At 39.5% G+C, this 26,590-nt stretch overlaps 2 protein-coding genes across 6 annotated transcripts in view; one reads left to right on the forward strand and one right to left on the reverse strand.

The window, feature by feature from the left end:
- LOC309625687 (uncharacterized protein) overlaps positions 1-26,590 on the forward strand; it is a 201,306-nt gene that overhangs the window by 120,018 nt on the left and 54,698 nt on the right. For 2 of the 5 annotated variants that reach the window (XR_014242656.1, XR_014242657.1), the window contains one exon: positions 14,895-16,521. Coding sequence is in view for 1 of the 5 variants with exons in the window: in XM_082385750.1 (XP_082241876.1) it covers positions 3,593-3,636 (44 nt within the window). In the remaining 4 variants the exon portion in view is untranslated. Of the gene's footprint in view, positions 1-3,592; positions 4,093-14,894; positions 16,522-26,590 lie in introns of those variants that run through there. The other 3 variants (XR_014242655.1, XR_014242654.1, XM_082385750.1) reach the window with 3 other exon arrangements.
- The window catches only part of ITGA8 (integrin subunit alpha 8), a 183,133-nt gene that overhangs the window by 2,819 nt on the left and 153,724 nt on the right, over positions 1-26,590 (reverse strand). Inside the window, exons 27-29 of the mRNA XM_082385316.1 lie at positions 24,021-24,134; positions 16,529-16,630; positions 1,703-1,825 (exon numbers count right to left, since the gene is read on the reverse strand). Coding sequence (XP_082241442.1) covers positions 1,703-1,825; positions 16,529-16,630; positions 24,021-24,134 — 339 coding nt within the window. The remainder of the gene's footprint in view (positions 1-1,702; positions 1,826-16,528; positions 16,631-24,020; positions 24,135-26,590) is intronic.

Consider the following 26,590-nt stretch of genomic DNA (forward strand, 5'->3'; position numbering starts at 1 on the left):
AGAGAGAAACGGGCCAGCAAGTCAGGTCATCCTGAGAACTTGTGAAAGTCCTCATTCTAAGACTTTTCCCTTTATTTGTTGTCTAAGGAATTTGGTGCTCTGAGACCATAATCTGCCCAATTCTCCAAATTAGGAGGTGAAAGCAGTGTGTTCTTTACCTGCAGAGAGGAATTCATTGCCTACGCAGAGCGTTTGTGTCCTTCCTGCCATGTCCATGGTGGTGGGAGAATGTTCATTTTATATAAACCGCTTATGGACCTCGTGTATTTTTCTGGGGTTACAGCAACCTGGCCCAAGGAGTCCCTCTCTGCTTTTCGACATGTTTTCTGGAGCCAGCAGCAATGTGAACTGCCAGCCAGGAATGGCAGATTCCTGAAGTGGACTTTGGGCTACCTTGGGATGGACTGAAGGAGGAAGTGAGGAGATGCTTGTCTATCTCTCTGCAGTTGGTGGAATATACAGTATATGGAGGAAAATTAGATGGGTCCTTTATTTCAATCCCAGAACATCTTCGTGACTCCGAAGATCAATCAGCAACTCGGGGAAGAGGTGATTATAGAAGTTTCATTCTCCTGAATTTCAAAGGAGTACTTGGTCTAGGAGAATATAACTTTTCCTAGAAACCTAGAACCTTAATTCTTATTGTTTCTTAGGTTGGAAGCCCAGTTTGTTGGGTTTGACTTATAACCATTGAGTCATCTTTCCTTTGTAGGACTAGTGCAATATTCTATCAATTGCTATGTATCGTTACATCATTTATGGACATAAAGTTTCTATAACAGACTAACATGAAAGTCTATTTGTAAAGGTAGACTGTGCAATAGACCTTTGTGGGCTCAGGATGGCACAAAACAGCTGATAATGATCAGGAAAGCCATTATTTAACTCAAAAGGCAAGGTTTTCTCAGTTTATTAAGCATGCCTCATGTTGTTTCAAAATAAAAATACACTATGATTTTAGAGAATGACAACAATAGCGATTAACTAAGATGTGACTGGATTAATTACTCTCACAGTCATGTCATTGTGACATTGTTTCTATTTTGGAATGGAAAGCTCTGTGAAACTTGGCAGTACTGTGGTTTGGGGACCAGAAATTAATTCACATTGTAGACTTCTAGCAGAAACTTCAGCAAAACACATGAAAGAGTAAGTTAAGGCTTCTTAATGGAGATGGACTCTTTGGCAAGATCAAAAAAGCAAGTCTGAGAATACTAGAACATGCATGATCTATGTGGGGTCATTGAAAGCCCATGTGATAGTTAATTACTATATTAATTGCATCCGTGTAGTGCTTACAAAGAAAACTCTCAAAGTATTGCTGATAGGATTGTCTCAACAAAAAGCTTAAGATCTCGATTAATTAAATAAGAAAAAGAAGTCTTCATCATAACATGATCACTCCAAGCATATTGGAAAGAAGATCACAGGTCTTAGTTAATAAAGTCCAACTGTCTTTACATTTATTTACAAGAAAATGCAAGATAAAAGCGGCAGTAAACACCCTCAATCTTCTTAAATGTCAGTTCCACAAGCATACTAAGTTTGCCAAAGCAAACAAGAACATTTTCCCTTCATGTCCCTGTGTTGGAAATCCCCAAATCATGCCTCTAGCCTTGTCTTTTAAAATCCTAGGTGTATCCTTCTAAATCCTCTCAGTGGCCTCTCTACTGAAAAAGGAAAAGAAAGCAAATAAACTTACCTTCCATAAAGCCAAGGTTAAAATGGCCAGAACCAATAATCCAAGAAGTATTGCTAGTATTATTACCCATAACGGGATCGAGAAGGAAACATTTGGGGTTGCCCAAATAACCGATGTTTTAATCTGGAATGGAACATAAAAGAAATGAGCTCTAACTTGAAAACTATTGGGTGAAATAGAGCAGTAATTACCAATAGAATACTGGGGGGAGTACTTCTGACAGGATCCATGCAATAATTGAAATCACCCCAGGGGAGATTTGATGGTTTACAGCACTCAAACATGGCATCTTAAAAACTGGCACATTCCCAGGCCTCCCAGGTTAGGTGCAAGTCCAATTACAGACACTTGGTGGGTGTTTGGCTTATACCAACCCAGAAACCCTAGAAGAGAATTGAGGTGGACCAGGAACCAACAAGGTGGAAAGGAGTTACCTTAAATCGGGTTGGACCTTTTACGGCAAAAAACGGCTAAAAGTAGACCCTACAAAAAGCCGAGTCTACCCACACGTTTCTCAACAGAACTGGGCTCACCTCACTGAGAGGTGAGCTTGCGAACAACCATGGACTGCTGGAGTGCAAGAAGGATAGACATCACCTAATTCCCCATTTTACAGCTGAGAAAATTGAGTCCCAGGGGGCTAAGTGATCCACAGATCTAATTAGTGTCACCGCCTCTTTAGCCCTAGGCTCTGTGCTGTATCAAGAAAGAGCCCATCATTGCTCTAGTAATCACAGTCATGTAAGGCCATGATGCATTTTATGAAAGTAACTCACATTTTATGAAAGTAACTGTAGTCGGCGACATGAACGCTAATTGTCCCGATGTATTGGAGCTGCCTTCGGTCTTAAATCCAATTTTCAGTTGCTATTGGGCCTCACTGAATTCCCCACTGTTGCAAGGGAACTTAGAGGAAAAATGAGACCTTCCCAGCAGGACTGCACGCTCCATGTGTGCGACCCACCCCTGCCTCCCCACGTGGGAGGAAGAAGCTCTCCTATAGCCCATGTGCTGGGGACCTGTACCTCTGGAGACCCCCAAACAAAACCAAGGAGAGACCCAGCCCTGCCGCGCACACCTGCTGTCAAAGAAAAGAGAAAGAAAAACATTCCTGGTTCTAAAATGTTATTCACCAAAGCAGACCTATCTGGTTTTAGAGAGAAGTGAGCATCGCCTCAGTTAAACTGCTTCATGTGCTCCTCGTTTGAACTGTGTTGGTTGGAAGGATCCTGAGTCTCGTCCTGACCCACATGCAGAAACTCTAGGCCACACTTCCCTAACCCACCAGGAGGTGAGGGTGAACTCAGGGTGGGTTGGTGGTTCTGGTGCTTCCCCTGGCTGGAAACATGGGTGTTTTCATAGCCTGTGCCCTAGCGCTGGGTCCTGCCTCTGCTTACGTCTTTTTTAAAAAAAATATTTATTTATTTGTTTTATTATTATTTATTTATTGTGGCTGTGCCTGGTCTTAGTTGCGGCATGCGGGATGCGGGATCTAGTTCCCCGCCCGGGGGTCGAACCCGGGCCCCCTGCACTGGGAGCGCAGAGTCTTACCCACGAGACCACGAGGGAAGTCCCTCTGCTCACACTTTCCTTCCACCTTCTTAACTAGATCGGAGCATTCTGCCTGTGCTCTTCTTAGCCTGTCAAGGTTTTTATTGCTCCTTCATCCTGGTCCACGTCCCTTGTGCCCCACACGTACTGATGACTTAATTCACTTGGTTCTCCAGCCCCAAGTATCATTTACATCCAGGCTGAGCAACGACACTGATGGTGGTGAAACTGCTAGAGATTCCACGTGGTGAGGAATGCCAGGGACTTGACAGGTGCTCTCGATGAGAGAAAGGCTGGCGTAACCTACTCACCTTTGTACCTTCCTCCTTTGCCTGTTAGCTTCCCTGGCTGGTGTTGCCCCTGTTCATCCAGAGCATCGATAGGAAGTGCAACGTTCCATGACCACAATGGGATCACACTCACCCTACTTGACACGGTTTGAGGACGGGACACATGGTACCAATTTTGAAGAAATGCATTGCAAGGACTCAAACATCTCCATGACACCTGGAATCTGCAGCCTAAGTAATTTACTCTGAAGTGATCCTCTGCATGGATACGGCTCCACAAGCCAGTTGGGGACCAGACCATTTCTCTTTATATCCCTTTTCCTTGGTGAATTACATCTGATAATGTATGAAATCAGTGCTCAATCCTGCATCTTAAGGTGCGCAGAGAAAGGGCATGAAATGATAACTTAAAATGACCCTAATATTACTGGAGGCACACTGATACAGTTGTTTTTTTTTAACATCTTTATTGGAATATAATTGCTTTACAATGGTGTGTTACTTTCTGCTGTATCACAAAGTGAATCAGCTCTATGTATACATATATCCCCATATCTCCTCCCTCTTGCGTCTCCCTCCCTCCCACCCTCCCTATCCCACCCCTCTAGGTGGTCACAAAGCACTGAGCTGATCTCCCTGTGCTATGCAGCTGCTTTGCACTAGATAATCTGTTTTACATTTGGTAGTGTATATATGTCCATGCCACTCTCTCACTTTGTCCCAGCTTACCCTTCCCCCTCCCTGTGTCCTCAAGTCCATTCTCTACATCTGCATCTTTATTCCTGTCCTGCCCCTAGGTTCTTCAGAACCATTTTTTTACTTTTTTTTTAGGTTCCATATATATGTGTTAGCATACGGTATTTGTTTTTCTCTTTCTGACTTACTTCACTCTGTATGACAGACTCTAGGTCCATCCACCTCACTACAAATAACTCAATTTCATTTCTTTTTATGGCTGAGTAATATTTCTTTGTATATGTGTACCACATCTTCTTTATCCATTCATCTGTCGATGGACACTTAGGTTGCTTCCATGTCCTGGCTATTGTAAATAGTACTGCAATGAACACTGTGGTACATGACTCTTTTTGAATTAAGGTTTTCTCAGGGTATATGCCCAGTAGCGGGATTGCTGGGTCGTATGGTAGTTCTATTTGTAGTTTTTTAAGGAACCTTCATACTGTTCTCCATAGTGGCTGTATCAATTTACATTCCCACCAACAGTGCAAGAGGGTTCCCTTTTCTCCACACCCTCTCCAGCACTTATTGTCTGTAGATTTTCTGATGATGGCCATTCTGACTGGTGTGAGGTGATACCTCACTGTACTTTTGATTTGCATTTCTCTAATGATTAGTGATGTTGAGCATCCTTTCATGTGTTTGTTGGCAATCTGTATATCTTCTTTGGAGAAATGTCTATTTAGGTCTTCTGCCCATTTTTGGATTGGGTTGTTTGTTTTTTTTTTTGATATTGAGCTGCATGAGCTGCTTGTAAATTTTGGAGATTAATCTTTTGTCAGTTGCTTTATTTGCAAATATTTTCTCCCATTCTGAGGGTTGTCTTTTCGTCTTGTTTATGGTTTCCTTTGTTGTGCAAAAGCTTTAAAGTTTCATTAGGTCCCATCTGTTTATTTTTGTTTTTATTTCCTTTTTTGTAGGAGGTGGGTCAAAAAGGAACTTACTGTGATTTACATCATAGAGTGTTCTGCCTATGTTTTCCTCTAAGAGTTTGATAGTGTCTGGCCTTACATTTAGGTCTTTAATCCATTTTGAGTTTATTTTTGTGTATGGTGTTAGGGAGTGTTCTAATTTCATTCTTTTACATGTAGCTGTCCAGTTTTCCCAGCACTACTTATTGAAGATGCTGAATTTTCTCCATTGTATATTCTTGCCTCCTTTATCAAAGATAAGGTGACCATATGTGCATGGGTTTATCTCTGGGCTTTCTATCCTGTTCCATTGATCTATATTTCTGTTTTTGTGCTAGTACCATACTGTCTTGATTACTGTAGCTTTGTAGTATAGTCTGAGGTCAGGGAGTCTGATTCCTCCAGCTCCATTTTTCTTTTTCAGTATTGCTTTGGCTATTCAGAGTCTTTTGTGTTTCCATACAAATTGTGAAATTTTTCATTCTAGTTCTGTGAAAAATGCCATTGGTAGTTTGATAGGAATTGCATTGAATCTGTAGATTGCTTTGGGTAGTATAGTCACTTTCACAATGTTGATTCTTCCAATCCAAGAACATGGTATATCTCTCCATTTGTTTGTATCATCTTTAATTTCTTTCATCAGTGTCTTAATAGTGTTCTGCATACAGGTCTTTTGTCTCCTTAGGTAGGTTTATTCCTAGGTATTTTATTCTTTTTGTTGCAGTGGTAAATGGGAGTGTTTCCTTAATTTCTCTTTCAGATTTTTCATCATTAGTGTATAGGAATGCAAGAGCTTTCTGTGCATTAATTTTGTATCCTGTTACTTTACCAAATTCATTGACTAGCTCTAGTAGTTTTCTGGTAGCATCTTTAGGATTCTCTATGTATAGTATCATGTCATCTGCAAACAGTGACAGTTTTACTTCTTCTTTTCCAATTTGTATTCCTTTTATTTCTTTTTCTTCTCTGATGGCTGTGGCTAAAACTTCCAAAACTATGTTGAATAATAGTGGTGACAGTGGGCAGCCTCGTCTTATTCCTGATCTTAGTGGAAATGGTTTCACTTTTTCACCACTGAGAACTATGTTGGCTGTGGGTTTGTCATATATGGCCTTTATTATGTTGAGTTAGGTTCCCTCTGTGCCTACTTTCTGGACAGTTTTTTAGTTATAAATGGGTGTTGAATTTTGTTAAAAGCTCTTTCTGCATCTATTGAGATGATCCTATGGTTTTTATCCTTCAATTTGTTAATATGGTGTATCACATTGATTGATTTGCGTATACTGAAAAATCCTTGCATTCCTGGGATAAACCCCACTTGATCTTGGTGTATGATCCTTTTAATCTGCTGTTGGATTCTGTTTGCTAGTATTTTGTGGAGGATTTTTGCACGTATGTTCATCACTGATACTGGTCTGTAGCTTTCTTTTTTTGTGACATCTTTGGTTTTGGTATCAGGGTGATGGTGGCTTCGTAGAATGAGTTTGGGAGTGTTCCTCCCTCTGCTATATTTTGGAAGAGTTGGAGAAAGATAGGTGTTAGCTCATCTCTAAATGTTTGATAGAATTCACCTGTGAACCGGTCTGGCCCCGGGGCTTTTGTTAGTTGGAAGATTTTTAATCACAGTTTCAATTTCAGTGCTTGTGATTGGTCTGTTCATATTTTCTATTTCTTCCTGGTTCAGTCTTGGAAGGTTGTGCTTTTCTAAGAATTTGTCCATTTCTTCCAGGTTGTCCATTTTACTGGCATAGAGTTGCTTGTAGTAATCTCTCATGATCGTTTGCATTTCTGCAGTGTCAGTTGTTACTTCTCCTTTTTCATTTCTAATTCTGTTGGTTTGAGTCTTCTCCCTTTTTTTCTTGATGAGTCTGGCTAATGGTTTATCAACTTTGTTTATCTTCTCAAGGAAACAGCTATTAGTTTTACTGATCTTTGCTATTGTTTCCTCATTTGTTTTTCATTTATTTCTGATCTGATCTTTATGATTTCTTTCCTTCTGCTAATTTTTGGGGTTTTTTTGTTCTTTTTTCTCTAAATGCATTAGGTGTAAGGTTAGGTTGTTTATTTGAGATGTTTCTTGAGGTAGGATTGTATTGCTATAAACTTCCCTCTTAGAACTGCTTTTGTTGCATCCTATAGGTTTTGGGTAATTGTGTTTTCATTGTCATTTGTTTCTAGGTATTTTTTGATTTCCTCTTTGATTTCTTCAGTGATCTCTTGGTTATTTAGTAGCATATTGTTTAGCCTCCATGTGTTTGTATTTTTTACAGTTTTTTTCTTGTAATTGATATCTAGTCTCATAGCATTGTGGTCAGAAAAGATACTTGATACGATTTCAATTTTCTTAAATTTACCAACGCTTGATTTGTGACGCAAGGTATGATCCATCCTGGAGAATGTTCCATGAGCACTTGAGAAAAAAGTGTATTCTGTTGTTTTTGGATGGAATGTCCTATAAATATCAATTAAGTCCATCTTGTTTAATGTACCATTTAAAGTTTGTGTTTCCTTTTTTTATTTTCATTTTGGTTGATCTGTTCATTGGTGAAAGTGGGGTGTTAAAGTCCCCTACTATGATTGTGTTACTGTTGATTTCCCCTTTTATGGCCGTTAGCATTCGCCTTATTGTATTGAGGTGCTCTTATGTTGGGTGCATAAATATTTACAATTGCCATATCTTCTTCTGGGATTGATCCTTTGATCATTATGTAGTGTCCTTCTTTGTCTCTTGTGATAGGCTTTACTTTAAAGTCTATTTTGTCTGATATGAGAATTGTTATTCCAGCTTTCTTTTGATTTCCATTTGCATGGCATATATTTTTCCATCCCCTCACTTTCAGTCTGTATGTGTCCGTAGGTCTGAAGTGGGTCTCTTTTAGACAGCATATCTATGGGTCTTTTTTTTGTATCCATTCAGCCAGTCTGTGTCTTTTGGTTGGAGTGTTTAATCCATGTACATTTAAGGTAATTGTGAATGTGTATGTTCCTATATACCATTTTCTTAGTTGTTTTGGGTTTGTTTTTATAAGTCTTTTCCTTCTCTTGTGTTTCCTGCCTAGAGAAGTTCCTCTAGCATTTGTTGTAAAGCTGGTTTGGTGGTGCTGAATTCTCTTAGCTTTTGCTTGTCTGTAAAGGTTCTAATTTCTCCGTTGAATCTGAATGACATCCTTGCTGGGTAGAGTAATCTTGGTTGTAGGTTTTTCCCTTTCATCCCTTTGAATATGTCCTGCCATTCCCTTCTGGCTTGCAGAGTTTTTGCTGAAAGATCAGCTATTAATCTTATGGGGATTTCCTTGTATATTATTTGTTGCTTTTCCCTTAATTTTTGATAGCTTGATTAATATGTGTCTTGGCGTGTTTCTCCTTGTATTTATCTTGTATGGGACTCTCTGTGCTTCCTGGACTTGATCATTTCCTTTCCCTTGTTTAGGGAAGTTTTTTGAACTATAATCTCTTCAAATATTTTCTCAGTCCCTTTCTTTTTCTCTTCTTCTTCTTGGACCCCTATAATTCAAATGTTGGTGCATTTAATGTTGTCCCAGAAGTCTCTGAGACTGTCCTCAATTCTTTTCATTCTTTTTTCTTTATTCTGCTCTGCAGTAGTTATTTCCACTCTTTTCTCTTCCAGGTCACTTATCCGTTCCTCTGCCTCAGTTATTCTGCTTTTGGTTCCTTCTAGAGAATTTTTAATTTCATTTATAGTCTTGTTCACCATGGTTTGTTTGCTCTTTAGTTCTTCTAGGTCCTTGTTAAACGTTTCTTGTATTTTCTCCGTTCTGTTTCCAAGATTTTGGATCATGTTTACTGTCATTACTCTGAATTCTTTTTCAGGTAGACTGCCTATTTCCTCTTCATTTGTTTGGTCTGGTGGGTTTTTACTTTGCTCCTTCTTCTCCTGCGTATTTCTCTGTCTTCTCATTTTGCTTGACTTACTGTGTTTGGGGTCTCCTTTTCGCAGGCTGCAGGTTCGTAGTTCCCGTTGTTTTTGGTGTCTGCCCCAGGTTGGTAAGGTTGGTTCAGTGGGTTTTGTAGGCTTCCTTTTGGAGGGGTGTGATGCCTGTGTTCTGGTGGCTGAGGCTGCATATTGTCTTTCTGGTGGGCAGGACCGTGCCTGGTGGTGTGTTTTGGGCCGTCTGTGAACTTAGTATGATTTTAGGCAGCCTCTCTGCTAATGGGTGGGGTTGTGTTCCTGTCCTGCTAGTTGTTTGGAATGGGGTGTCCAGCACTGGAGTTTGCTGGTTGTTGAGTGGAGCTGGGTCTTAGCGTTGAGATGGAGATCTCTGGGAGAGCTTTTGCCCTTTGATATTACGTGGGGCCAGGAGGTCTCTGGTGGGCCAGTGTCCTGAACTCGGCTCTCCCACCTCAGAAGCTCAGGCCTGACACCCGGCTGGAGCACCAAAACCCTGTCAGCCACACGGCTGCAGCATCCATCTGCCATTATTGTTGCTTTCTTTCTCTCTCAACAACTGAGCCCGGTAACATACACCCTCTTTCTCCTGAACCAGGAGATGCTGAAGGAGAGCTGGTGGGAGCAAGAGGAGCCACAGTCCCAGTTGAGGCTTTACTCCATTGAAGTCAAAACAGCGCGAGCCCCCTTTTTCCTGCGCCCTCCACCAACTTTCCCAGTATGCGAGCTGCTGCGTCACTTCCGCCTTCTGGTACAGTTTTAAGAATGAGAATTTCAGAATTTTGGAACTACAAAGGGTAGTAGTGGTCATGCATTCAGAAGCCAGTTACAGTGACCTAGGAGAGAGAAAATCGGGTGCCATGGACAATTCTGAGGTTTCTTGTAAATGTCTCTTCCCCCTAAGCTCTAAGTTCACTAAGGAAACAACATAGTTTTGGTCTGTATTTTGTGCATGTGTTAGAGATCACCAAAAGTTACTAATAGATAATTTACAGGAAGACAGGCAACAATACTTTTCCATGTTCCCTCTTCTGATTTACCTAATTAATATCTGAAGTCACCTCCCAATGTTTCATTATAACATAGGATACAGTTCTAGTTTTGTTAAGTTAAAAAAAAAAAGCTAAGCTAAAGGAGTTGAAATAAGGGCCAATGGTCTGTTCAAATTGTTGGTTTAATAAAAAAATGGAATGAGAGAATAGCTGCTGAGTTTTTGCTGAGCTTCTTTGCCACTTGGCTATTGCAGGCTTCAATGTCTTATCTATAAAACTAGTCTGTCAGCATACAGATGGCCAAAAGGCACATGAAAAGATGCTCAACATCACTAATTATTAGAGAAATGCAAATCAAAACTACACCTCACACTGGTCAGAATGGCAGTCATCAAAAAATCTACAAAAAATAAATGCTGGAAAGGGTGTGGAGAAATGGTTACCAGGGTGGAAAGGGGGGAGGGATAAATTGAGAGACTGGGGTTGACATATACATACTATTATATATAAAATAGATAACTAATAAGGACCTATTGTATAGCACAGGGAACTCTACTCAATACTCTGTAATGGCCTATATGGGAAAAGAATCTAAAAAAAGAGTGGATATATGTATACGTATAACTGATTCACTTTGCTGTACAGCAGAAACTAATGTTGTAAATCACCTATACTCCAATAAAAATTAAAAGAAAAAACCGGGCTTCCCTGGTGGCGCAGTGGTTGAGAGTCTACCTGCCAATGCAGGGGACACGGGTTCGAGCCCTGGTCTAGGAGGATCCCACACGCCGCGGAGCAACTGGGCCCGTGAGCCACAATTACTGAGCCTGCGCATCTGAAGCCTGTGCTCCGCAACAAGAGAGGCCGCGATAGTGAGAGGCCCGCGCACCGCGATGAAGAGTGGCCCCCGCTTGCCGCAATTGGAGAAGGCCCTCGCACAGAAACGAAGACCCAACACAGCCATAAATAAATAAATAATAAAAAAAGAAAAAACCAACCCTCCCCCGCCCCCCGCCATGGTCTACCTGTAGAAACAAGCAGGAGAGGTCACTCACAAAGATCTAATAATGATATTTGAAGTTTTTTTTGCAGAAGTGGTGGAAAAGTACAAATAAAACATTAAATTGAATGGGGTATGCTTATTTGGGTGTCTAGAAGCAGAAAACAGCTTTATAAGGTATAATTACAAAATCTACTGGCTTTCTGTTTGCATTCACTTCCAAAGAGTCTGACAACAGTCTTAAAACAGTCTCAGAGAAGATGATCACTGATGTCCTTATCCGTTACAAAATCTGAAATTCTCATCACCAAAACTTTTGCAGTCTGCTCCTGGTAACATTACGTTCATTTGAAAAATACCATTTCATACCCTTTCTCTGAGCACTTGCAGTGGAAGGATTATGCATGTCATATACTTCACCATCTGTTAATTAACTAAGGGGAAAGGACATAGAGATTTAAAGGAAGGCAAACTTCGTGACTTTGCTCCCAAGCCTGCATTCTGCTCTCCTCGCCTGCTGCCTTTAGGACTTCTATGTGGCACGGAGGCTGCCCGATCTCGATCTAAACCGGGTGCAGATGCAGAGACCTTCCGTCGCCCCTGGTGGCTCCCTAAGCTTATCTAGGTTTTTCACTGCCTAGTTGAGAAGTTGTTACACTAGCGACAGTAGAAATACAGAACAACAGTAGTGCCCCAGAGCATTTCTTCAGATTTCCAGGGCTGAGGATTTAGATGGCTGCTGCCAGAAAAGGGTGGGTGAGTCAAAGGTAACACATCATTGGGAGAGTCATCCAAGTCTTGGAAGAAGAGGTCTTTCTGAGAACACATTGATTAGGGAGTCGGGTGACATACTCAGGTCTGTAAATGGCAATGGGGCATTTCATCTGCAAGTGGAAACAGGTAAAGCCAAGCTTTCCTGAGACTCAATACTCTGTATAGATGAGAAACTTGAACTCTACAGGGAAGCTTAAGAGAAAAGACTTAATTGATCACTTTTATATGACCAGCATTTATTTAAATTTGTCATAGTCCTGTGGAAACCCTAGGATGGTTTGGAAGAAGCTTGGCCACGAAATAAAATGTTGAAAAATACCCAGACTTTGTTATTTCTAATATTTATATTTGGCAGCTCATTTTGACAAGCTCACAAGAAGCTTAGATTATCCATTGGATAATAAATGAGAAAAGTAGGTCTTAATTTCTAGAGTTCCTAATGACTTAACACCAATTTATAGTAAGAATTTTTCATTCATTTTGAATAAGATTTATTAAACACCCTATGTTCTCCGAAGCTCTGTTGGTATTATCAACAGCTCCAAGCTGGAACACTCTATAACTCCACTGTAGATCAGTGCTCTCCAATAGAAATATAATGCAAGCCACGTATGTCATTTAAAATTTTATAGTCATCACATTTAAAAAGAGTAAAAAGAAACATGGGGCATTAATTTTAATAATATATTTTATTTGACCCTAAATATCAAAATTATCATGTAATTGATATAAATTATATCAACACGTAATTGATATAAAAATATTCTTCCTTTTTTTTCCTTTTTTTTACTAAGTCTCCAAAATCCAGTGTTTATTTTACACTTGCAGCAAGTGACAACTGCTGGATTTTTATTGGTTAAAGTAAAATGTAGTCTTACCCAAAAAATAAAGCTGCGTTTAATGGAAAAAATATCTTATACTGCTACAGTTTTAAAGTTTACATTTAAATGAGTTAAAATGAAGTAAAACTACTAGTTCAGTTCTTCAGTCACTCCACCCACATCTGGAGTCCTCACCATCCATGGTAATGTGGTGAGTGGCTACCATATTGAACTGCACAGCTCGAGAACTTTTGTATAATCTCACACAATGGTGTGTTGAGCCAAATTACCCAAGTCCCTGTTTATTAGATTCATTCATCAAGAAGGTGGTCCCAAGGCGGATGATGGGGTGTATTTAGGACTAAAGCTTTACTTTAAGAACATGGGTTTTTGACTACATATTTCAACTGCTTTAAGAAAGAGTCACCTTGAGTAACTTGAGTACTTAAAACGTAGGGAGAAAAATTCAATTACATGCCAACTAATTAACAAAATGTTTTTTTTTTAATGTATCAAGAACCTATGGCTATTTAAAGAAATAGTATAAAATTTTAACAATCCACTTAATATAACTATCTGCAATTTTAGGAAGGGGGGTCCATGAATTGTAAGTGGTTTAGATGTTCTTAAAGCGATGCTAAGTAGCGAACATTTAATCTTACCTTCATCATGTTGTAAATCTTGTTGTTCTTTATTATGGTGGAAAGACCATAAATAAGTCTTTAATATGCCTACATTTTATCGTTGACATTTATGATATGTTTTTGTATATTTTGACAAAATACCAAGGTAGAAGGAAAAAGCTCTGTCGTATTTGCAATGGTAATTAATGTTGATGTCTGTATTTATGTATCACAAAATCTTGTGTAAACATACTTCAGTGGGGTCACAAGAATGTTTTATATAAATGTACCAAGACACCCTACCTAGAGTTCCATTTAGAACAAAATAATAACATGAAGTGGACCAGCTGAACATACCTTTTAACAACATTCAGATAGCCCGTATAAGAAAAGAAGTCCTGTGATAAGTTTGAACTCCAGACAATTGTTTCACGTAAGAGATCCATTTTAAGATTCTGAAGTTTTGCTAACAACTCAAAAAGTCAATTGGACTCACAGTTTATGTGTGAGTTCTTAATTAAGGATTTTACTGAAATATTTTATAATAACTGTCTTTGGAGTTACACCAGACAATAATATCCTCTTCTAGATGTAAATTATTCGGCTTTAGTCACATGACACACAAATGCCAAAGTTTATGAATAGGCAAAAAAGGTGTTCAAATAACTGAATGATTTTTTTTTCTTCTGGGCTGTAATGATTCAGCATTTAGTCATATCCCCTTTACATCATGCAACCTTTCCCTTGCCTCTGAACACGACAAGTGTCACCTGGCACGGAGCGTTCATTTGTTACAAACACAGACACTGTGCCAGTAGCAGGTGGGGATTACTATTTTCTTCAATATGGGAAGTTTATCTAGGGTTCAAGGAATGGTTGCATTATGACCATGTTGAAAAGGAAGCACAGATAGACTACTCATGGCACACAAGGGCCTAGTAAAACAAGCACATATTTTTGTCTTATTACCAAAGAAGGAACCGAGATGCTTTCCCCAGTGGCGGAGTGTGGATTGGAGCTCTGATGATCCTCCAACCACCGAGTCCAACTGATTCTACCACCAGAAAGCAACTCCCTTCTGCTGGGTCCTTTTCAAGATAAGGATGACAGGATTTTTGAGAACACGCTCTAAGAAACATCTGCCAGCTCCAAGCACAGTCCTCTCAAATCAAGCCTGTAGGGCACAGCTAACTTCCTACTGGCAACATCTCCTTCAGTCAGTCAGGGACTGGGAGACCTAAAAAGTTTTCCCATAACCTTTGCATAAATGGTGCAGTAAATCATCTACATCAGATAACAAGACTTTTTAAAAGATGCAGGAACAAGGGTGGTAGGGACGGGGGAAGCATGTATCTGATCATTTTGTGGATCTTTTGAGATGAGTTGAGAACAGCAGGCTGGCACCTGTGGCCAGGACAGAAAGACGCAATCCTGCTGATGGAATTGACTGTCACATATGTTTCTGTTATGGAGCGTGTGCTCAGAGAAAACAAAGGACCCAGATTTATCTCCCTTAGAGTTACAAGCCTTTGAACCTCCTTGGATGAACATTCTATATTAAAAACCCAAAGCCTCTGTTTTCTAGGTTGAACATAAATCCAAACTCCAGCAGACATCTCGTAAGAGAAACAGAGGCAAGCTAAGTGAAGAAAGATGTGGCAGTATTTGCTTTAAATGCCACCAAAGTTTACTGAAATATTTTGACTGTGTGAATCCATGGATGTTTCCAATTGGACTTCCTGGACTTTGCTGGAGAAGGTAAGACATTTTGGGAGGGTTACTATTACTGAGACCTGAGACTTAACTCGTTTTAGGTACAAAGCTAGAGCTTTTTAATACATAATTTTAATAATCTTCTTAACAATACTTTCAGGTCAATGTGGTTAACAGCCTCAGCAAAGTACATAGAGTGATTTCCAGAAGGTTTCCACTTAGAGCAGGGTGGATCCAGGGTGAAGGCCAGGAGAAGCTGTTTTGAAATCTGTGGATTTTCTTCGATGCTGCCTGCCTGTGTTAGAGGTTCCCAATCCTAGCTCCACTGCAGAATCATCACTTGTAGAGCTTTCAAAGCACAGTGGCAGGGCTCCACCCGACTCACTCAATGCTGATGTTTCGGATGGGGTCTGAGCATGTATAAACCCTAAAAGTCACATGGATGGTGATTCTTTGCATACTCAGGGTTGAAAATCACTAATCAAGGGATGAATTTAAATTATGAAAAGTAGATTCGGCTAGAAAGAGTAAATATCAGTTACCTTTTTAAGACCTAGGCTGAAGAGAAATTACGAGAGTATCGACTTTTACACCGTCCGAAGCAATGCTTCTCAAACATGACAGGGTACCTGCTGCCCTGATGATTTTGATAAAAGGCAGATTCTGACTCAGCAGGTCTGGAGTGAGGCCTGTTTCTGAATTTCTAACAGTTTCTTAGGTACTGCTGATACTGCTGGTCTGCAAAACACATTTTGAGTAACAAGGACCTGGGGACCAGAATCCAAGTCGAGGTTGCAAGTTTCTATGGCGTGACCAAGAGATGACGTTTACATGTTAACATTGCTTCCCGGAGCCCTGACTGTGGTCACTGTCACTGTTAAAGGCAGAGTTTTGGTGACCGTGCCTGTTCATCCCCCGTCATCTGTCCTCCCCTCTGCTCTGCATGGCCTTGCCAGGTTGCTGAGGAGGCCAGCAGTTGTGCTGTGACAGATATGTGGGTGTCAGTCATGTTTAATAGCCTCAATTTAAAACCTATTTCATTCAAATGAAGCTCAGAGTGTACTTCTCTCTTCCCCCAGGTATTACTGGTCTTTGTTTAGAAAGGAAAGATGACTGGCCCTGTAGCGGGTCTGTGGCAACTGTCCCTAAGGAAGAGAGTTGCCCTCGCCACCTCACTCACCAGGCTGTCTTTAAAATTACAATCGGTATGACTTCATTCTGATGATCATTACTATCTGGACCTCTTTCAGACAAAAGAGCCTAATTAAAAAAACGGTGTTAGTCCTGAATTTTGTGGGGGAGGGGTAGAAATTCACACTGAAGGCTTAAAAATTTGATCAAATAACACTAAGGAATTTCCAGACTGAAATAAGAAAATAGTGATCTGAAGCGGGAAACTTTTCTCAAGCCACTGTAATAAGCATGTAAACCTACCACAAGCAAAACAGTGATTTAAAAAATAATTTCAATAAAATTATTTGTACCTATATATTTTAAGATACTCACTGCTATGCTGCCTTCAGGGAGTTTGGCTGGCTGATCTTTATAAGGCATCTTCTTAACTTCAAAGGACACCAGGGATGCAAGAGAATAGGGATCATTTTTCCTCTGAAATTAAAAATATTTAGTTAAGTATAGTCCATGTAAAGCTTTTAAACGTTATATTGGCAGCCAACCAGTTGTTTTTCATGTTGTCCGCTTCCAAAGCAAAATTTCCTGCTTCCTTCTCTCTTCCTTTTCTCTGTTTACTTTTTCCCCATCCATCTATCCATTCATGATCCATTCATCATCTCCCTGTCCATCTTCCATCCATCATCCACCCATCATCCACCCATCCATCACCCATTCACTATCCATCCAACCAACCATTCATCTTCTTCTTATTTCTAAAGATAATTCATCTTATGAACAAAAGGCTTGGCATAATAAGATTAAAATAAAAACAGAAAAGCAGAGTTCCTAAAAGGAGTAAGCACAAGTGCCATTAGTGAAGAACATAACAGGGAGACATCGTGGGTTACAAATTCTTGTTATCTGAGAGAAGGAAATATTTTAGGAGAGAGACTGCTGCTAAGTTACAAAGAAATTAATCACATTTCATCGTATACAGAAGACCCAGAACAGATCTCTCAGTCATGGCACGATTAGGATTTGGGGTTGGTTAAGGAACTGTCCTGGGCTCTGTAGGATGTCTAACAGCATCCATGGCATCTACCCGCTAGATGCCAGTAGCACCCCTCACCCAGTTGTAACAATTGAAAATGTCTCTAATTACTGCCAATGTCCCCTGGGGAGCAAAATCCCCCTGGTTAAGAACCACCGACCTAGAGGCATACAGTGTTCTTGACGGAACTTTTCAGCAAGTTCTTTTTGTTTAATTGGTTCTCATATTAACTGTTGATTAAGGTCAAGGGAAAGTATTTAAGAGTAACTCAAGGAAAACCATTCTGAGAACTTAAGCTCCCGTGGTTCTCCTCCATTTAGCCTGAGACAGTGATGAGAGCTAGCCAGGCGTGGGCTGTAGCTGGCTCATAATGGCGCTGGAGAGCAGAACGTTAAAATTTCAAGAATTTTGAGTACCTGTTGTTAAATAGAGCCATTATTAAAACAAGTTATATATACATAAACGTTAGTAAATTATATTTTTAAAAAGGTAATAAACACTCTAAACTCAGTACTTAGTAATAATTTTATTGCATTTTACTATTATCCATGCTCTTGATATTATTGGAGTCTATTGTGTCTGTAGGGGAAATACTGTATGATGGTGTGCTGCTCTGCATCTCTTCCCAGCTCCATGTTCAGTGACGTCATGTCGGCAGCTTGAAATTGACCATGGCGGGAACAGTTACACCATGGGAATCAGCAAATGTTATATTTCAGAGTTTTTTTCCCTCCAGAAAGTGGTTTATTCAACATTTACTAGCACTTCCCCATCTATAATCCAATGTTGAGTTTCTTGAGCCCAATCCAACAGGTTGCATTGTAATAATTTAAATATTTTTAGAAATTTTTTTTTCCCCTGTGGTTCAATTTTTTCTCCTTTCAATAAACCCCATTTCTTCTGCGTGATGAGGACAGGCTAGAGTATGCAAAACTTTTATATATACTTAAAGTCACTATTTCTTTGGCTTTTTTGTTTTTTCTGTCCTGACATTATAGGGTAAGCAACTTGGTTCATTTGGAAAAATTCATTTTTGGTCATTATTCTTCCTATGTTCTCTTGTCTCCTGGCATTTCCATTTTAACTGAAAGCTGGATTTTTGTTTGTGTGAGAAGTGTTTTTTAAAATGTGGAAATCTTTGCTCATAAAATCTTGTGTGTACTTGGTGATTTAAATCTACTTTCCTTAATACCATGGCTGATAGACTCAGAGGAGACATGACAAATTCTGGTAATGAGATTCTGTGCATAAGGGTTATAAAACATATTCAAATGTGTGTCCAGGCTCCCAAACCTTCAAAGAACAAGTTTTCTTTAGTCTCCAAGTTCAATAAAAAAAGCACTGATAGAAAATAATTCCCTTGCTCTTGAAGTCATATCTTTGCGAAACAAATCATGAGTGAACTCTATCTCCAAATCAACTCTAGATGTAAAGTTTTTGTCCTACATGATATTCTGCATTTATGAACATGGAAATTTCTTAATGAATAACAAATGAACGTAATTACAAAGTAGAAATAGAGTCACAGATGTAGAAAACAAACTATGGTTACCAAGGAGTAAAGGAGTGGGGGAAGGATAAATTGGGAGATTGGGATTGACATATACACACTACTATATATAAAATAGATAACTAATAAGGACCTACTGTATAGCACAGGGAACTCTACTCAATATTCTGTAATGACATATATGGGAAAAGAATCTTAAAGAGTGAATATATGCATATGTATAACCGATTCACTTTGCTGTATACCCAAAACTAACACAACATTGTAAATCAGCTATACTCCAATAAAAATTAAAAAAAGAGAGAGAGATGGGATTTGAAGTCTAGAATGTGGAGAAACATGTTTCTCTGAGGGGATTTTCTCTCACCTTCCTTTAATCCCTCTACTCTTGGCCATTTTGACTCTTCCTCACATTTTCCATTCATCACCCATCTTTACCGTCATTTCCCTTGGTTCACAAAACATTGTGCTTTGCTGAACCTCAGAAACACCTGGGATCAGGTTCACAGATCGTGATGCAGTAAGTCTGGGATGAAACTATAGTTGCCCTATATTGTTTGGAATTTCCACATTGTTGTTTAGCTTTTTATCTTTCTTGATTACTTTCTTCCCCGACAAGATTACCCAAAACTGGAAGGCGTAGAGCATGGAATATAATAAGGCTTATACCTTCCATAGCACCTGGAACAGTATGCCCGGAAGGGCTTCATCAATCCTGCTTGACTGACAGCATGAATGGATGGTGAATGAACACACCAGATGGCTGGGTTATCCGATAAATCTCCTATCCCGTATCCACCCATTTGATAGCACCTTATAAAAGGTTTAATTCTGTCAATTATTGAATTGGACCTCCTACCCCATCAATGAGATTAGGAAGTTCAGGAAGTTGTAAGAGTAGGTAGTGACATAAAATGAGGGCTGCCGATCATGATAAGGGGCTACGGACACACTCTCACCTCCGTTACCTAATTCAGCAATGCAAATGGACACAGTCTGGGACCTGAACAAATCTGGTGGTAGGCAAATAGACTGTAAATAATACAACTCATAGATTGATCTGTTCTTTATTTTAAATTATTCTCCAAAAGCAATGTTTCTTCTACCCTTTTCAGTAGAAAAAATGCATTTTTTTTTCATTTTTCTAAGATGCTCTGAAGCTCCACGGAATGGGAAATATGAGCTATTAGGCTCTGATCTAGGTCAGCATCAAAGATACACGAGTACTGTGTCTGTAAGTCAAAAACCTGGTACAGGTAAGCGTTTAATTCATGAAAAACAATCATGAGCACAGTCCTTTTATTGATTCCGTGTTCAAAGTTGAATGCTTTCAGCAGTGCTCTTTACGTAACTATGATATTATTCTTATGTTAAAAAATCATCTCTTCTTCTGCGTGGCAATCGACTGCTGTAATAGCCATCACTGCCATATTGTAGGCAATTTAGGATTAAAAAAGCAGCTGGAGTTAATATCCCTTGACAATATCTTGAACCCTCCACATGCCCCAGCTAGCTATTAATCCTCAGAAAATGCCCTATCCCTCTGTCATTGCCACATCATTTAAACTGTGGTTTGCAGCCCACCACCTGCCTCTATTATGTACTAGTGCACAAAGATTGGCTTATGGTCATGGTACTCATAAAAATTACAGAGCTGGGAACAAATGAAGTGGAGAGTGAGGCTTTTAAGTTGGTTAAAGACCTAGTGAGCGTGGCTGGGACCATGAAGAGCTCCCCCGCTGCTTAATTCCTTCTCAAGAATTATTTTTAAACCACACATCCATTTTATAAAGCCTATGTTTAAATACTCAATACCTCCCAGAAACAAAGCCTTGTGGGACAACAAAACTTAAACAATTACTGGTCAAACTTTAAGCTGTTAAAGAGGTTGCTCTTTCAAGCAACAATCACAGCACAGATCATCGTTTAGAATTAAAGACCAGTATGCATGTTTACCATGTGGGCAAAACCAAACATAACGCCGCAAATCATGTCAGCCGAGAATCATAAACTTTCTCTCCCGGATTAGGAAGGCAGAAAATGTTTGCCTCCTGCTGGGTTGTGTGACAAAACTATTAAAGACTTCCAGGATGTAGTATATTCTTTGAGCGGCAGGCCGGTGGCAGTGTGCAGTAATGCTCTTCTCTTTGGCCATCAGCTTCTGAGACTGGTATAAGCAGAAACAGTGGAAGTACAGAAGTTTGGGCTATGGCTGTGGGTAAACATGAAGTGACGTGTGCCAGTCTCTCCTGAATCTTTCGAAGTGTCACTTGCTCTGGTAGAACCTCAGAATGTCCCTGCAGGTTGTTCTGGTCTGACTCTACTTGTGCTAAATAGTTATTGTTTAGAAAATCCTAATGGGAAGCAGCCGCATAGCACAGGAAGATCAGCTCGGTGCTTTGTGACCACCTAGATGGGTGGGATAGGGAGGGTGGGAGGGAAATGCAAGAGGGAGGGGATATATGTATACATATAGCTGATTCACTTTGTTATACAGCAGAAACTAACACCACATTGTAAAGCAATTATACTCCAATAAAGATGTTAAAAAAAAGAAAATCCCTCAATTGCTATTGACTTCTTCCATATCCAATGGGTCTTCAACAGGTAGATGAAGATGCAATTTTCTTTTCTGTCTTTTTTTTTTTTTACTTCTACATGGTGAAAGTGCTTTATTTTTTAAACTTTTTAAAAGATTTATTTTATTGAAGTATAGTTGATTTACAATGTTGTGTTAATTTCTGCAAATTGATTGCAGAGCAAAGTGATTCAGTTACACATATATATACATTCTTTTTCATATTCTTTTCCATTACAGTTTATTACAGGATATTGGATATAGTTCCCTGTGCTATACAGTAGGACCTTGTTTTTATCCATTCTATATATGATAGCTTGCATCTGCTAACCACAAACTCCCAATCCATCCTTCCTCCACCCCCCTTCCCCGTTGGCAACCACAACTCTGTTCTCTATGTCTGTGCTTCTGTTTCTGTTTCATAGATAGGTTCATTTGTGTCATATTTTAGATTCCACATATAAATGATATCATATGGTATTTGTCTTTCTTAAAGGTGCAATTTTCACTCCCTAGGTCTTCTATTGGAACAGTATGTTATGCACAGAACGGACATATGTCATCTAAAATAGTCATTTCCCCTGTGACTGTAATGTAATGATTTTAGTCCTGCTTCATTGAAAAGCTGTGCTTCCTCATTTCAGTAGGATGTGATGCCCAAAGTAATAGGAGGCGTGGATGTTTATCATTTAGACTGTGTGGGCCTGGGAATTCATTAAAACTCATCTCCCCCAACTCTTAGAGAAAAAGTAACAGCCAAAAAGCAGAATGGCAATGAGCAAATTGATGGCATGCAAGTGGTACCTGAAGCAGTGCCTGGCCCATAGTTGGCAGTTGGTACTTCATAAATATTTATTGAGTGAATGAATAAATCATGGTTTAACAACAACAGCAAAACGAAATTGTGCACTGCCCTTCTCCTTAGGTCAGTTGTTCAAAGCCAGGAATGATTTTGCCCCCAGGGGACACTGGCGATGTCTGAAGACATTTTTGCTTGTCACAGCTGAGGTGAGAGTTGTTACTGGCATCTAGTGGGCAGGGGCCAGGAATGCTGCTAAGCGTCCTATCATGCACAGGACCACCCCACAACAAAGAATTCTCTGAACCGGAATATTAATAGGGCTGAGGTTGAAGAATCCTGCCTTAGGTTAAAAAAAAAAAAGGAATGCTTCACAAAAACCTTTTAAAAAATACCTGTAATTTTCCTCCTGTTTATTTTAGAAACAAAATTATATAAGATTTGTGAGACTACCGTAGGTATTCTGACTCACAGAAAACGTGAGAATCTAGAGCTACAAAATTCTGTATTATTAGCTAGACTCAGAAGGATTTTATCATTGGATTTTCTATGGTACAATGAGCCAAATGAGTTTTCTGGTAGTTAAAATATGGGCAAGAATGCATAGACTTGAGGAGTTTTAATTTAGCTTTTTTCCCCCAAATCCTCCCCAAACAACAAGGTCACAACACAGCATTCTCATTTAAATAAATAGCAATTTCCACGTGGAAAAATTCATCTGCTTAGTATAAAGGAGATTTTAAACCTTTAAAATACACACAATCAATATAATCATCCTGAGAAGTATGGGATGCCACAGTCCAGACAAGCCAAAGGAGTGAGGAATCTACAAATCAATGTGCCTGGAACTTTACTGAGAAGCTGTTCTGGCTGAAGCCCAGGCTGTGGTATCACCAGACAAGAAGAACTTTCTAGGACACTATCTCTTCCCCTGCTAAACTATTTATATTTGAATTTTTCTGGGCATATGGCTTGAATTATGTTCTTGTACTCACCATCATTTCATTAACTACTATTTACCGAGGAACTACTAGATAGTGTTGAGTCAAACAGATTTGTTCAAATCTCAGTTACTGTCTCACAGTCTTAGGGACTGAGGATATTTAAATTGTGTTCACCTAACATATCACACACACACACACACACACACACACACACACACACACACACACAATGGAATATCATTCAGCCATAAAAAAGAAAGAAATCTTGCTTTTTGCAACACCATGGATGGACCTTGAGAGCATTATGCTAAGTGAGATAAGTCAAACAGAGAAAGAAAAATAGGGTATGAACCCACTTATGCGTGGGATCTAAAAAAAGCCATATTCATAGAAATAGAGAACTGATGGTTACCAGGGGTTGTGTGTGGGGGAAATGGATACATGATGTTAAAGGAACAAACTTGCAACTAGTACATCTATAAGTCCTGGAGACCTAACGTACAACATAGTGATTATAGTCAACAATACTATAGTATAAACTTCAAAGTTGTTAAGAGCCCAGATCTTAAAAGTTCTCAACACACACACACACACAAAGGTAATTATGTGAGGGGATAGAGGTATTAACTAACCTTATTGTGATAATCATGTCACAATATATAGTATCAAATTGTCATGTTGTACACCTTAAGCTTACATATGGTCATATGTCAATAAGATCTCAATAAACCTGGAAAAATATAAACTTCACCTGATGGGAAAGATGACCAGCTGATCTAGGCTCCATTCCTTCCAGAGAGTTCTTCAAAATTTTTTTAAAGTTAAAAAATTAAATTTAAAAAAATTTGAAAATTAATCTAAAAATATAAAAAATTTTAATGGAAAAAATAGAAAATTAAAAAAGTTAAAACATCTCAAAATTCTTTTCAAAAAAGCTTCCCTCTGAGCTTTTGAGAAGAGGTTTCTTGTGAGTGGCACGTCAGAGCTGCACTGTTTCTCTTACCTGGAGAAATGTCTTGGCCCATAACCGTGACCTGACTTTCAGGACAGCGCTTTCTCCTCCTCCTAGTTGTCCCACTGCACAGGAGATTTGTAAGCACTCGATATTTGTACAATTCTGCAAAAAACAACAGCAGTGGTGACGAACCAGTGTCTTTAAATTGTGGTAGAGAATCAACACCAAAGTCAGTTTATTTACATTTTGTTTCCTCAGAAGTCATCCCTTAATCCATAAACTTTAAATAAAGAACAAGTACACTGAAATGATCAAGAAAAAACACAGTTTGGTAGGAAAGATGCATCAACATTAGTGGTAATGTAGACCTAAAACGGAGCATAAAATACAACATAAAATTTAAGCTCTGTTCTAAGGACTTTACTTCCCACAGCAGTGACTGAATTGCTGTTTCATATTCTCAGAACTTGGGAAGATATTTCTTATAGACAATCACAACACCTGACCCTGGACTAAGTAAATCCTGAAAAAGCTTCGGAGGAAGGTCCATGAGTCCATTATCTCAGAGAACCAATGATATTAAGCCATTGACAGGTATTTGTTCCATAACATTATTCTATCTTAAGTTACTTCCTGGTTATAAGGCAGAATCTCCTGCAAGTTCCATCCATTAAGCTGTATTTATTTACTTATTTATTTATAATTTTTATTGGAATATAGTTGGTTTACAACGTTGTGTTAGTTTCAGGTGTACAGCAAAGTGAATCAGCTATATACATACATATATCCACTCTGTTTTAGATTCTTTTCCCATATAGGTCACTGCAGAGTATTGAATAGAGTTCCCTGTGCTATACAGTAGGTTCTTATTAGTTATCTATTTTATATATAGTAGTGTGTATATGTCAATCCCAATCTCCCAGTTTATCCCTCGCCCACCTCTTTCCCCCCTATTAACCATAAGTTTGTTTTCTACATCTGTGACTCTATTTCTCTTTTGTAAATAAGTTCATTTGTACCATTTTTTTAGATTCCACGTACATTAAGCTGTTTTTAAACTAGTCTGTAGGGTTGCCTAACTTATAATGGGTAACTTTTAATATATGAAATGCATATTCCTAGAAAGTGTTCATTATGATGACATTCTATCGAATTGTATTTTTCTGATTGGATCCCAATATGTAAATCAATGGACACCTCACAATTCATTTTCTGTGTGCCCATGGATAGGATGATACTTCTCGAATTGTACCCCCTCACTGATCTGAATTTATCTTGTGGATTGTGCTTTATTCATTTTCCACCTCTCAAGCACTGATGCTCAATAAGCATCAGTTTATTGGATATTATGTGAAGTAGTGGACTGAGGCATCTCACTTTAATGACATTGATAAACCACAGAGTAACCTGAGGAATGTACTATTGATACAATTAAAAACTGTTTTTGGACTTCCCTGGTGGTCCAGTGGTTAAGACTCTGCCCTTCCACTGCAAGGGGCACAGGTTTGATCCCTGGTCAGGGAAGTTTCCGCATGCGGTGCGGCCAAAAAATAAAACATAAAACATAAAACATAATTCTCAACTTAAAAAAATGGTTTTAAACAAAAGAAAAACCTTTTCTGAGAACCTCAGAATTCTCCAGAAACAAAGCAGTCAGGATTGTGTATCTGATAAAGTCCAGTAAGGCCAGATTTCTCTAAGATGTTTCCAAATACAGGGGGGCTGAGCTGTTCTGGTTCCACTAGCTGGGCACGAGAGGTTTGGGGCCTTGTGCCTTGAGCAGGAGCAGGAATCTCAAAGTTCTGCAGTTCGTGCCCCTTGTGAGGACTCTCATGTTTACCTGTGCTCCATTACTGACATGCTGTGTATATCACCAATCCCACCCTCTGGAGGCAAAAGAGGGGAGTCAGAAGGAGGTAATTCTTGTAAACTCCCTGGGATGGTGGTCCCTGTTAGCTAGCTCTGTTGGAGGATTTTTGGAGAAGGTGATGCTCAGAATGAATCTTGAAGGGCGAGGAAGAGTTACTTAGCAGTATGAGGTGATTGAGGGCATGGTTCCCCTGTGTAAGACCAGGGCATGTTCAGAAGAGAGGAGAAAAGGGTATTTGGGGGGTGGGGTGGGCAGGTGGAAATGAGATAGGAATGAGGGAAAGTCTAGGTGGTAAAGAATCTTCCTATTTGCTAAGACGTTTCAATTTGATCCAGAAGGTCCCGGGAAGCCCATGAAGCATTTTAAGCCAGGGATCTAATCATGTTTGTATTTTAGGGGACGGGTGGTAGGTGAGGAAGAATGGAAGGAGAAGAGTGGGAGGCAAGGAGGTTGATAAAGGCCAAGTGAGAAATGGCCAGAGTCCAGGTGAGAAATGTGGGGCCCTGAACTGATGCAGTGGGACTGGAGAGAGGAAGATGAATTCTAGAGAAGTTTAGGAAGTAGAATAGATCCTTGGTGACTATTGGACTATATCCAATCAAAGGTTGGGACGAAGGAGAGAGAGGGATGGGGGAGCTCTTTTGCTTGGGGGATTGAGTGAATGGGTACTGGCTTTCCTGAGATTGGGAATGCTAGAGAAGAAGCACATTTCAGGGGGATCATGGAGACAGTTTTGCACATGTTGGGG

Source organism: Balaenoptera borealis, assembly GCF_965194805.1.
Source record: "Balaenoptera borealis genome assembly, chromosome: 3".
NCBI lineage: Eukaryota > Metazoa > Chordata > Mammalia > Artiodactyla > Balaenopteridae > Balaenoptera > Balaenoptera borealis.